The sequence below is a fragment of the Phyllobates terribilis genome, unplaced genomic scaffold (genome assembly GCF_046119375.1).
Source record: "Phyllobates terribilis strain yellow unplaced genomic scaffold, ASM4611937v1 Scaffold_2__4_contigs__length_985480577, whole genome shotgun sequence".
Lineage (NCBI taxonomy): Eukaryota > Metazoa > Chordata > Amphibia > Anura > Dendrobatidae > Phyllobates > Phyllobates terribilis.
Window position 1 is genome coordinate 679,685,670 of NW_027362762.1, and position 14,399 is coordinate 679,700,068.

The 14,399-nt window shown below is 38.8% G+C and overlaps 1 protein-coding gene across 12 annotated transcripts in view; it reads right to left on the bottom strand.

The window, feature by feature from the left end:
• Positions 1-14,399, bottom strand: part of LOC141224095 (membrane cofactor protein-like) — a 53,535-nt gene that overhangs the window by 2,321 nt on the left and 36,815 nt on the right. For 8 of the 12 annotated variants that reach the window (XM_073666878.1, XM_073666887.1, XM_073666885.1 and 5 more), the window contains 3 exons: positions 9,358-9,384; positions 3,866-3,944; positions 1,656-1,758 (listed from right to left, as the gene is read on the bottom strand). In XM_073666878.1, the coding sequence (XP_073522979.1) occupies positions 1,656-1,758; positions 3,866-3,944; positions 9,358-9,384 (209 nt within the window). The remainder of the gene's footprint in view (positions 1-1,655; positions 1,759-3,865; positions 3,945-9,357; positions 9,385-14,399) is intronic. The other 4 variants (XM_073666889.1, XM_073666888.1, XM_073666886.1 and 1 more) reach the window with 1 other exon arrangement.

A 14,399-nucleotide genomic window follows, 5' to 3' on the forward strand; every position in this document is an offset into this window, starting at 1 on the left:
TCGTCTTGGACTAACCAAATGAGCTGCATAGTCCCCAGCCAGATTTTCAAAGTATGTTTACTCAGAAACACATTTTAGAGTAAGGGCTAATGCAGATATCTGTAGATCTTGGCCCGATCAAGGACCGCAATGCACAGACTGGCTGCGGGTCTCCCGACTGGAGCATGACCGCTTAATATCTTTCTATGGAGCCATCACGCTCAGGTTGGGAGACCCTTGGCCAAGTCCATGGATTGTGGTCCGTGATCAGACTGAGATCCATGGAACTTCTGTATGTAAACCAAACCATACATGACTGCAAAAATGCTGCCAGTGTCGGATTCATGCTGACCGTGGTTCAGGCAGCATGAACCTACCCTCAGGTTTCCTTTAAATGGAGTAGAAACATTTGACTTTAAACTACCTATTAATTATAGAACTTGTCTAGATCCCAATTAAGAGTTTAATTTTATACATATCAATACCATCCAGCCAACACCACAGTTTACATATGGTGGCCATATGGAATTAATAAGTACAAGCCAGAAGCAATGACAAAGTAGACTCGAGGTGGCCAGAAATTGGTTAAGATTAGTCACTAAAGCTAATTACCATCAGTCAACAATGTTAAAACACAAATTATTCCAGTTGAACTGCAACAGTCTGCTTTCATCAATGTTTTCAATACTAATGAGTATTTGCTACCCAACGTCTAAATGGAAGAAGGTAAGACAACACAAAGGTACACGAGATGGCCAGGATGGCTAGACAAATGGCATCAGGAAATTTGCTGTTGAAAATCTTTTAAATAGTGATGTGGATAAACATGAACAGGTAAACATGTAAAACTTCATGACATTTAAAGGGGTTGTAGTACAATTTTTAGAAATTTCAATGGTGGATCCACTGACAAACCACCATTATTTTTATCCATTCATATACAGCTAAGAAAACAATCCAGATGAGAGGTGTGCTGCTTGTTTTTTTTTTGCCTGAAAATGATAATTTTATACCAAATGGGATTTGACAATATAGAATAGTAGAAAACCTTATTACCCTACTGAATATGAATAAAAATTGTAACAACCCCTTTAATAGACACACAATACTGTTATTCCAGCAGCGTACAGACAAGCGCACATTGACCAATAGTGTCACGGTTCTATCGCACATTACGCCATAGCTTTTCCTTTGATAAATGTGCTCTATACTGTTAAAGGTTAATGACGGCATGCACGATTGTCTACAATACGGATAAGGCTGCTATGAAGCCATATAAACCAGAGTTGGTTAGATTTGTTGCGAAATATCAATTAGGTAAAAAAGGGAACCTGGGACAGACTCCTATAGCTTTTCCCTATGGTTCCCGGACAGATCTTTATAGTATGCTTTCTCCTAACACGCCAGAGCATTTCAGGAGTAGAACACACCTGGCTGCAATCGTGCACCAGGATCTGATTCGTGCTGAGGTTTGGGCAGCATGAATCCACTGACAGGTTCCCTTTAATCATGATCTTCTGTAAAACCATGCTATGTCTACGTTACAGAGAAGCCAACTCCAAAGCGATGTTAGTACACAACAGGCAGGACGACACTGAATGATGCATAATGAACTCGGAACAATGAACGGTGGTCCCGGCGGTGAGGTGGTCAGTACTGAGACTGTGACGATCTACCTGGGCTTCTAGCTGCTTCATATCATACTGCTCTATGGGAGTCTGTGGGCTACTTGATGGGCCACTGTCTGGGTTCTTTCCAGTTGGAGCTATATAATTATCACTGCCCACATTTCAGCATAGGAATGAAAAAAAGAATATATATTATATGTTAATGCAATTACATATTTGCAATTTATTAATCTAGCAAGTATTTAAAGACAACCTGACAGCTCTCCTGACTAAAAACAAACTAAAATTCACAGGTATCTTTTAATGTATTGGGCAGTTCCTCTTCGAAGTGTAAGGAATATATTGATCACTGTGTGTTACCAGTTTCCTTGTCAAAGGGGCATGTCCCTACACACACTGTCAATATGATTTGGACCTACATCATCTGACAAAGAAAATGGTATACCCAGTTAAAGGGAATCAGTCACCAGGTTTTTGCTACCCCGAAAGCAGCAGGATGTGGAGAAAGAGACCCAGATTCCAGTGATGTATCACTTACTGGGCTCTTTGCTTTAGTATTGATAAAATCAATGTTTTATCTGCTGCAGATCTAGCAGTTCCCTTATGCTGAGCTCTGTATAACCCCACCCACACCACTGATTAGCCGCTTTGTGTACACTGTTCATAGGCAGAAAGTTGCCAATCAGTGATGAGGGTGGGGTTTTATAGCGCTCATGAATATGGAGGACTATGGCAGTAGGTTTACTAGTCCTCAAGTGATAATTCTCCTGCTGATAAAAGTGATTTTAATCAAGCCTACAACAAGGACCCCAGTAAGGGACACATCCAAGAATCTGTCTCTACATAACTCTGCACCCAGATTAGGTAGGAAAAACCTGGTGACAGTTTCTCGCTAACATATTATTACAAAAGGAATAACAAAACTTGTGCTGAGTAATTCCTAACAAGAGGTGCACCAGAATTGTTATATTACGGGGAACACAAGTAAAACAAACAAGAACTGACATCTGACAAGAGGTAGTCTATCCCACGAAAAAATCCCTTGTACAAAAGTAAACCCCAGGCCACTATATGAACTTTGTCAGAGATCACATCCGATAGGTTTATTAGACTCTATGGTCACTGTACGGAACTAATGTCATTTCATTGGCTGGGGCACAAAAAAAAGGGCATCAAACTAAATTTATAGAGCAGGTACCCAATACATCAAGAATTTAAAGAATAATTTTTGCTTTTTAGGGATTTTTCACTACTGAACAACACCTTCTTAACTGCCAAGTATTTCAGATTTATATGGATTTAAAAAAAAACAAAAAAAAAAAACACAGTTATTTGCATCAATTGACTAGGGTCGTCTATTTATTTGGCTTGGTTTAGCAGATAAACAGTTAGGCCCTGATTTATAATTTGCTCTCGTTTAAAAATAATTTTTTTCTGTTTTGTCTTTTGGTACTCAATTTCATTTTTTTTTTTTTTTTTTCACCAAATTCTTCAAAATGGCACGTGGGTCTGTGCAAGGTTAAAAATGGTCTTTAGTTTTGTCATTAACCCTTTTTAGTGACTTATAAGCAGATAACTTATTTTGCAAAAATGGAGCAAACATGGCATCAAAATATTGGACGTACACAAAATCACGATAGGAGCAGACTAGAGCACATATGCGGAAAAATTTTGCGACTTTACGGAAAGTTGTAAATGACAAATCAGGCGAAAAAAACATAGGAAATCCTAAATTCCACAGCAGTGATAAAGTGCAAATGGAAAGAAGAATATCGCGCAAGCAAAAAAAAAACAAAAAAAACGCAATACATTAAAAAAAAATTAATCACAAGTGCAATAATGAAATCGAGCACTTACGTTTTTTTCTTGTACAATATGCCATTATGCTATTCAATAATTAAAAATTCTATTTTTTATTAATGGTAATTTTGGATGTATACAGTTATGTTCCAGGTGGCAATTTATAGTTTGAGGTTTTCCAAATAAAGAAAATAAATGCAAAATTATAAGCTTTTATGTTATGGCCTTATACTCCAAATTAAAAAGGGACTTATAATTTATAGCTACTAACAAATTAAGAACAAGACACCTAAAAGGGAACTGCTTGTCGGTACAATTCTGTCTAAAAAAAAACACATGAATAAAATGGAAACTTTTTTTCTGGGGTAAAAGCTTTGATGTATCAACCCCCTAGCTTTTCAGCACTCTTCCCTATACTTTTTAAATCTAGAAGGTATCTTTTCAATGGATAGTCTCACCCTTTTTTCCTCCTAAACCAGCACGCATAAATTATTGATGCTGCAATGATAATTCCAATAATTCCACCGATAACTCCGCCTTAAAAGAAATACAGCAATATTACATACAAATGCAAGTTTACTTCAGCCCAGGCTCTGACATCTGCTTGACTAAAAGCATTGAAATATTGAGAAAAATAGTTGAGAGTTGTCCAAAACTTTTTACCATCGATCCACTGTGCTATGGCTGAAAAGGAAAGATTTTTCCAAATACATTTATTTATCCAGCCAGTCAGCCTCCTGTGAGGTTCTGTCTGACCTTCACATTGACGTCATTTGAGAGGCTGTCCCAAAAAGACGTGCATGCGCAAACTTTGGCAGCTCGGTTGAAACCTTCTCTCGAGTGATGCGACTTGAGGTCAGAAGGAGAAACCATTGACAGGAAAGTCACAGGATGCTGACCAGCAGGACCACATATTTAGAAAAGCCTTTTGCTCTTTTTCGAGACAATTCAATGGACTAATAGTTAAAAAAAAAAAAAAAATAGTGGACAATCCCTTTAACTTGGGCATTTCATAAAACTTTGCCACAGTATCTGCTAGTTTAATGATCTGTAATGTTCCAAATAGCCAAGCATGCATCAAGGTTGATCATCCATTTTCCTACAAAAATAAATAAATATAAAATCAAGTACACGTTACATCAATCCCCTTTTGCTCCTCTTCCAATGATGCCTAGATCCCTCAGCTGTGATTGGCTGCAGAGGTCATATGTCCATCCACACCAAATAGGAAGTAAGCAGCACAGTAATGAGGGGGCCCAGCAGTGTTCGAAGAGGAGCGGTAAGGATTTGTAAGGCTCTAGTATTCTTTTTATTTATTTCATGACATTCAGAAAGTTTTTCAAAACCGTTAGGACTAAACTGGCATAAATTAAGACAGAAGAGGCGCATGACAGCGGGAAGACATGCATCTTACAAAGTTTAACACATCTTAATTCAGCAAATCCTGGATTGAAACTTGCATAAAGAATGCTGGTCTTGATGAGTCGGTCCCTTTTTCTATATAGTGGTTAAAACGAATTTGTTTTTCTAAACAAGAGCTCAAATTTTCCTTACAGGTGATAAATATTATTGAGTAGAAGCTGAAAGCATCTTCGATTAAAGGATTAATAAAAGCTTAACGGGGTTATCCAGGACTATTTTTTCTATTGTTTTTCTTTTTAATAATTTTTCTATTTTTTTTTTTAATGGGCTTAAGAACTTAGGTAGGGTAGTTCGCAGCTTCCTGCCAGTGTTCAGCCTGGCGCCGATCACTGCCGGCTGAGAGCTGTCACGGACCTCTCCTGCCGGTGATTCTGTGGTTTCCACTGATGTCAAATCGAGCAGCTACTCCTCTTCCACTCCGCTCTGTTGACGGGGCATCACTACAGATGTCAAGATGATTGTCAGCTGGCTCCCTGTTGCCTAGTTGTGTGGACCCGGAGGTCAATCAGTATGATGTCAGCAGTGACGCCTCATCGACGGAGGAGATCAGAAGAGGAAGAACTGCAAGGTCAAACGAAGCAACAGAACTGCTGGCATGGAGCGGTCTGATTGCTCTGAGCCGATGTCGGGCAAAATAGGCAGGTAAATAGCAACTACCTGCCTGTAAGTCCTTGGCTCCATGAGAAAGAGATGTAATAGACCAGGATAACCTCTTTAATACATTGAATTCAATACCAAGAGTAGACAGTAAGAGCCTAAATTTCCCATAGTGGCGGTTGCAGATAGATACAACAGCAATAAAGATGAATCCACACTGAACACAGTAACTGGATCCATAAATAAAATACAGATCTAAATATACAGTATATATCAACAATATAAGGGCTCATTCAGATGTCAGTAATTTTTACCATAGGCAAAAAAAGGTTCAGTTTTTTAATCAGTATTTCTAGATCAGATTTTCATCAGGTTTTATCACCACAGCTTGATCAGCCTGTATGCGTATTAGCAGTCTTCTCCAAATTCTCCCATTAAACATTTAAATTGGATAGCACACACAGCCCTGCTATGTGTAACAAAAGTGCTCATCTGCTATGAACGCCGACCACTGGGCGACACTCATAGCATATCGGATATGACAACCACAGGGGCCTGCAGACCCCGGGTTGTCATGCCATGTGACACAGGCTCCGATGGGCGATGCCACCTGTGACTGTTAGGGACACATGTCAGTTGTACAGATCAGTTGTCACGTGCTCGGAAAGGTGCAGGCTCAGTGCTGGAGCCCGCATCAAAGGCGGAGACACGACATGCGCCGTACATATACGGCGCATGTCGTGAAGGGGTAAGAGAAACTAACGGTAGGTAGTGATTCCAGCCAGTCAGAGCTGCGATCACAAGATGGTGGAGAGGGACCAGAGTGGTATTGGAAACAGTAGAAGATGGCCACCAGTAAGTATTTTATGACACCTATACATTACTGATACCTAACCCGTGGTTAATTAAAAGAAAATAAAAATGAATGTTACTTTAAGCCTAACAAAGACCGCGTTAAGAAAAAATAAAATAAAAGATAAATAAAATTGGGCCTGCTCACAAATATGGGCTGCCCACTCTTATAAAATGAAAATGGCAGCCCCACATGAAAGGTACTTTTTAACACCATATCTAATGGGAAGTCACTAGAACCCAATGGTATTCTTATTATGTACTATAAAAAAATGTATCAACATTGCTTCTTCACATAACGGTATTCTGTCACCCCCACAAACTCTTGAAGCTTTTATTTCGGTAATCCCTAAAGAAGGAAAAGATCCCTTACTATGTAATAACAAATTATCACTTAGTAATTATCCCCCTCTAGTCCTCCTTCAACAGACTTAATATGGAATATTGCATCCAGTTCTGGGTACCACATTTTAAAAAAAGACAGAAAAACTGTTCAGAGAAGAGCTACCATGATAGTGAGCAGACCGCAAACTATGTCCTAAGAGAAACGGTTAGAGGATCTGGGAATGTTTAGCTTGCAAAAAAGAAGGCTAAGAGGAGACTTAATAGCGGTCTACATATATCTGAAGGGATGTCACAGTGTAAAGGGATCATCCTTATTCTCATTTGCAAATAGAATGAAACTGAATGGGATAAAATACAGATTAGAAAAAAAAAAAAAAAACCTTTGACGGTGAGGGTGAACAATGAGTGGCACAGGCTGCCACGAGAGGTGGTGAGTTCCCATTCAATGGAAGTCTTCAAAACAGAGAATGAGATGGTTTAGTGAACCCCGCATTGAGCAAGGGGTTGGATACGATGACCCTGGAGGTCACTTCCAACTCTAACATACTGACTCGATACCTTAACTACCATCCAATTTCCCTTCGTAATGCTGAACTGAAACTGTAGGCGAAACTCCGGTTGTGACGTATTAGTTCCATCATGCCTTGTATCAGCAACCCTGAACAGACAGGACTCGTGAAAGGTGGAGAAGGCAAAGACAATTTCTCATACACTTATACATACCATTTTCAATGCCACCAAAATGGAAACTCCTTTGACACTCCTAACCATTGATGGTAAAAAAGCATTTGTCAGAAGAAGCTGGCACACTATGGAATATACCCTTAAAAAAGTTTAGATTTCCTCCTCCTTTCATAGCTGCCATGCTGATCTTTAAATTTACAATGTTCAGCAAGGGTCAGTCAATGGTAACTTTAATATCCAAAATGGGATGTGTCAGGGCTGACCCCGTTCTTCCGCTTTGTTCACCCTAAAAATAGAGGCTTTCATCTAATGAATAAAGACCCCAATATCAAACTACAGGGGTCTTTGCTGATGATCCTATGCAATCATAGACCTCCACACGCTTCTTGATATGGTTGAATTCTTTGGAGACCTCTCTAATTTTGAATTGAAACAAAAAGACTTGGACGCGTGAACAGCTGGTTAGGCAAGAATGGTACAAGTTCTATCCGTAAAAATCACGGATGTAACTCAAATGTGAGAAACAGAAGTCTGGATGAGCCCTAACTATGGCAACTTACTCCTCCTTTCATTATTTTTTAGGAATTCAGCAAACAGGTGTGTTCAGCTTAAATATATGATGTCTGGACGCCTTTTTTTTTCTTTTCAGTATAATATAAAACAGTATACACTTTGGATTTCAGCTAATTGCACTATGCCGCCACATGCAAATAACCACTTCAAAGAGAAATGGAACCGGGTGTCTGGTGCCAACTACAGGAGGTAGCAATTCTACAAGTAAATATCACTTTAAATAAACTTGACGCACCGCTTGGGACATCAAGCAAAACAAGTATCTATGATGAACATGAAAGGCAGACATGTATGGCAGAAAACTGCCCAATTTTAGACAATAAGTAATGTAAAGGACCTCAGAATTGCTGCAATACATGCCAATTTCTTTCCTGAATATTACATTCATTCAATGAGGTCAAATTCAATTATGCATGCATCCAGCAGCAGAACATCAGTCAAGACAGCAGGAGGACCAGCCAACATGACTCTTTAGAAAAACTGTTCCACCCATATGACTCCTTACAGGTCATTAGTATACAGAGTGCAGAATTTTTCCTATATTATGGTTCCATCCACATAACTATGTGATATAATAACCTGTACAGAGTGTTGTATCCCCACCGATCTGCTGTTTGCTGCCCACACAGGTGAGTGGAAGATAAACTGATAGAACGATTTCCACAAGGTGTACAGAGCGGTGCTTTTCTGACTCTGTACATACAGAAGCTGAGATCTGTAAACAGCTGATTGGGGGTTTTGATATCCCACCATCAATCTGATGTTGTTGATCTATCCAAAAGGAATATCCAGCAATATAAAGGTCCTGGAAACGAGCCTTTAATACATTTAGTGGAAGTCATTCTAGCTGCCTCCTTCACTTGGGCACTGTTGCAAAGGAAGTCTTAGTAAATGTGAACCAAAGCCTTGGACAAGTAATCCACATTTAGAGGTTAAGTCATTCAGATGTAGAACGCTTTATTGTTGAATGTCAAATTTGGAGGGCAATATTGTAAGCAAAGATGTTCTGCAAGTGGCACTGCTGGTGTGCAAGAGCTGGCATCTGTCTGCAGTGTATATTGCTGACGGTGCAGAACAGAATCTCTTGACCACCGTTCACAGTTTCAGGCACCGCATTCCCTACCAGTGGTCAGTGCACGCTTTAATACACTTCCTCTTTAATTCTCATATGGAATGTGGCAGCATACATGTTATTTTTAATAAACAGATTGTTGATTTATTTTTTTTTCCGTTATATAACTACTCTTTAAAAAGACATTTAACAAAAAAATATCATGGGTTAAACAATAGGCCATTTTCTGCAGACTCATTCCATTTCAAGACCGATGAAAAGTTCATTTTACACAAGAAATATGCAGCCAGTTGATAAGACAAGCACTCATCTTTATGACAATTAAACGTTCACAGTGAAAAGGAGCCAATAAGAAATGCATGCAATATTTAGATGTACGTTGATTTGCAAAAAACTGTGTCTTACCCACAATGGCTCCACTGCCACTTCCTCCTGTAAGAAGAAAAATAATTCTCAGTATGATCATTTATAACATTATTTACCAATTTCATTATCTATTAATTATTTTCTATATAGCAGTGAGTAACAATGTACTAATTAAAGTAGAAATGAAGTATTCCCAAAAATAAAGAAAATTAATGGATGGAAGTAACTTTTTTCAAACTAAAAATATTGATATTGTCCAACTCGTTCCTTTAAATTGGTTTTCTCATTCTTCACCTATACAGCGCTAAATCTGCATTCATAAAAAACGTTTGATAACTTTCTAATATATTGTTCTGAGTTGCTCACCAAATTCAAGATCTCAGTTTGCAGTCAGTGAATGAAAATATTCTTGTTGACGAGATGCTGCAAACCTGTATATACCTTGTCCTAGCCTGTAAATGTTAGCAACAGTGTTTCCATTCATTTCAGCAGACAATATCATAAAAAATAGCGATGGGTTATATATCAGAAAAAAAAATGTATAGCATACAAGCTGTAGTTATGGGTGTGCACCAAGAACATCATCTGTAAGGAGTTTGTATGTTCTCCCCGTGTTTGCTTGGGTTTCCTCCGGGTTCTCCGGTTTCCTTCCACACTCCAAAGACATACTCATAGGGAATGTAGACTTAGTCCCAATGGGGACAGCGATAATAAAGTCTGTAAAGTGCTGTGGAAAATAATAGCGCTATATATGCAAATAAATACATCCCCCTCTAGATAGATTTAAACTACTTATATAGTCCTATATGGGACTTTTCCCAAATAAACATCATTCCTGCAATATACAGTAGATTTAATTTTTTAATTTTTCAGAAATAAAAAAAAAAAAGATCATTTTAATTTTATATGCAAATGAGGGCTCCACGGTGCATCCGCGGCATGGCCAAGGGCTTAGTGCACCATTCTACCCTCTCAATCCGCATGCCACGAAACAGAAAATAAAATCTGTACAGAATTTTGGATTCCCCCGCCTCCCTCACCCAAAAAAAAAAAAAAAAAAAAAAAAAAAAAAAAAAAAAAAAGATTTTGGATCTGAACCTTAACTGGTAGAGAAAACCTGCCAGCTTCTCTTACTGTGAGATTTAAAAGGGAAGCCATCAACCAGAAAATACTTACTGCTTAGATCAGATTTTTGCGTCACATGTATTTTTTTTTAAAAAAGCTGCCAATATTTTTCCCCCCCCATCACAATCTTTATTAATAAAAACAAAATTAGTAATCTTGCAGTTTTCACAGTGGCCACTATTTTTTTTTTTTCTTAGGCTCTTATTTCCCACCTCTTCAAGAAGAGTTTTCAGCAGGCTCCTTATCATTAGAGGCAGGATTACAGTGATAGGTATCATCTCTATACACAGCTGATAACACAGGATCCAGCAATCACAATAGGAGAAGTCACAGCTGACCCTGTCCCCCCCTCCCTTCACAATCACCTTTGTACAGGAACATTAGACACTTCAACGCAATACATAGAGTTGAGATCTGACCATTGTGGCTATGTACATATGTTATTTCCTGAAACAGGAAGTTAGTGCCTAAGCAAGTCTCAGTGTCCAGTGTGAAAATTGAAAGATTTTTATTGTTTATTTTTAATGCAGAGTGTGATATGCAAGAAGAAAACATTGCTAAAAATATTTTAAAAGTAACATTTAATACAAAAAAAAAGTGATTTAAACAATCGGTCATTTTCTGATGAACGCTTCCATTTTAAAAGGGCTCCAACTGCTAATGTCCCATACACATTATACTGATCTTGGCCAAAGCCTACAATATTGATGGGTTCAGCAAACAGTGTGTAATGAGAATGGGGCACCCCCTTACTAAATAATCACCCAACAGATGTCGGGGAGATAAGAATCTCAATTGTCTGAATTCAGACTGCCAATCCCTTTGCACTCAATGATATGCCTCTGCCATAGGAGTCTGGCAGCTGCTCTCTCAGAGAACACAGGAGCACTCGGCAAAGCAGGCGCTCCTGTGTATTGGAGAGTCAAGTGAGATAGCTGCTGGCCAACATATATCTAGACTGTATAGTGTGCTCTACAGTGTGCCACAGAAGCATTGCACTGAGTAAGATGCATAATATATGTGCTGTTAAGACCAAAAGGATTAACAGTTAAACTGCTATGGAGATATACTGCGTGAATAAAAATCGCATTAGTCAAAAAAATAAACAGCTATTTTAACAATATACCACCTATTGGCTGATTCTTACATAAACTGTTTTTTGGGGGAAAAAAACAAACAAACAAAAAAAATATATATAAATCTATTCCTGGATTTAGCTAATAATTTTTTTTAATCATAAACACATTCAAATTATCTTTGTAGACTTACGAGTGGTCTGATTCTTTTGGGATAGATTGAATAGTATTATATTAAATCTGTACCTAAGAAATTTAAAGTTGGTTGTACACTACTTTTTACCTTTTGCGGATAATGTTTGAAAAATAAAGAGCGTTCTAAATACTTTAATTCCTTATCCTGCCCCCTTTCTGCTGTGCAGGCAGTGGTTTCTCCATTTTGCCTCAACATCATTTCACTGAAATCACAAGTGAATGTCTTTGATGTGACATTGTGGAGGCCAAAAGAAGAAACCATTTGAATGGGATGACACAGGAAGCAGACAGGCAGGAACACGTAACAGCTACATGCTCAATAGGAACAGGACAAGATAAGTAATTAAATGTACTTGGGAAAATATTTTCTTTTGTCAAAAGATTAGTTCAGCATTTTGTTGTGAAAAAGTAGTGGACAACCCCATTAAAGCACCAAAGTGTGCATAAACCACTGAATCCAGTGGCATACCACTAATAAAGACCGACCACGTGGGCCCAGGAGTTGGAGGGGCTCTGTGCCAATCGCCCCTTCTCGCAGTCTCAGTTTGGAAGAATCTGCATCCTCCATTGAATATTATGATGGGACAGGGAGCCATTGGCCTATCCGAGTCTCAGAACAGCAGGCAGGATAACTTCAAAAGATCATACTTGCTGCGCGGATCCTCAGTTGACACACAGCTCAGAAAGTAGCAGCTCATTGGGGGAACAGGGCTAGGTGAGTAGTATTTATCAGTACTTGTAAGTGGCTGTGTGGAATCACTCTCTGGCTGTGGGAGGGAGGGGGGGGGGGGTTAACTTACTGGGGGACATTGGTCACTGTGGAGCCCTGAATGTGTGTGTGTAAACTGTCGGGTAATCATACTGTGTGTGCGTGGGTTAGGGCATCATACTGCTAGAGGAATTGTTGTGGGATCATACATTGAATGGAACATTTTGGTGGTATTATAGTGTGTGTGTGTGTGTGTGTGTGTGTGTGTGTGTGTGTGTGTGTGTGTGTGTGTGTGTGTGTGTGTGTGTGTGTGTGTGTGTGTACTACACTCAAGGGGGCCATGGAAAGGGCATCATTATGGGTGAGGGCACTAAAGGACTTCAATTAGGAGGCAAAATTAGCCATGACTCCTCCTACTCTGACTATTCTTTTTTGAGAGGATGGAGCAAGGGCCCATTTAGGACTTTTACTATGGGGCCCCATGATTACCATGTGCACTCCTGAATGAATCTACAATATAATAAATAAGAATCTATGCCATTGAAATGAAAATCAGTATTTTCTACATAAACGGGGCTGTTTTGGATGCAAGCCTCATCCAGATGAATGGTACACAGAATTCTGTAACAAATCTGCCTTAATTTGAGTCGTGATGTTGTAATGGCCAAATCCTAAAGAGACTGGTACGATCTACTGATTAGCTTCTGCATATAAGCACCAACCAATCTAAAGAGTCAGAGCCTCTGTGTAAGACATGGGAGACTTAGGAAGACGGAGAATGAGGTGGATTTGTAGCATATGACAACACACCTAAGCTACAATCACTTATAATCATGCACTCAAGAAAGTAACATTGTAGGAAGGTTGTTGCGTTCATATACAAATCCATGCAGATTTGTTTGGCAATTTTTTTTTCCAACTATTAACTTACTCTGAACTGCAGTAGGTAATCACAAAAAAAAAATGTATTTCCTCACACCAACCCGTCCTCTGTGAGGTTCAAAGTATAGTTTACTGCATCTGTACACTGTAGTACAGGTATGCAACAGTGCTTCCAACCAGACCACTGAAGGAAGTTTATTTTTTCTCAGGTTTTAAAGAGTTTCTGAAGTTCTTTTAAAATGGATACATTTATTTTCATACAATGATTTAAGACACTGCAAATAAAATAGTTTAGGATATGTACAGACGAGAGAAAAACGCTGTGCATTTGTAGTGACCATTTGGGCACCCTTGTCCTTTTAATCTGGTGATTTTGGCAACAGATTCACATCAAAATAAAAAGGCATGTTTATGGCAGACTTTAGTCCCAAGTGGACATACCCTTCCTTGTTCCTTACTCTTGATAATTTACATTTTACCTCCATTTTCCTCACAGTTTTGCTGTTTAGTTGTTTTTTGAGCGACTGTTGAACCTGAGATTAAATAAACAGGACTTTGAATTTCAGTAGAAAAAAAAAAAAAAAAAAGCCACCTATCAATTCCATGGAAATGTTTATGTGGATGTCCTGGGAAGAGGCAAGTAGGAATAGCTGTCAAACGACAACAATCTACAGTATATGTGCAGCTTTCAATCAGTATGTGTTTGTCTAATTGAAGTATCTCAAAGGGCTTCTTCCATGACCAAAAGTGCTGTTTAATCAATAGAAAAATGGAAAATAAAGCAATTTTACAAATGGACACGCTAAGTAAATTTGCAGCTATGCAGAGATAAACTTCTAATGGTGCCCCCCCGATGCACCCAGTGTGACTACCGGTGCCCGACCATGTAGAGATGATGTAGTTGCTGGTCAGTCAAGCAGTTTTTATTGATCCCATAGACGTTAGTAAAATTAAGGGAGGGTACAAGAAGATATAATACTGATGTCGGGGCTCTACCATGCTGCCAATTTGTAGGACGTTACTGCTCTCTGACTGTTTATTCATTTAAAGGGAAACTGTCAGTAGGATCAACCCTCCTTAGCCGCCTATATGGG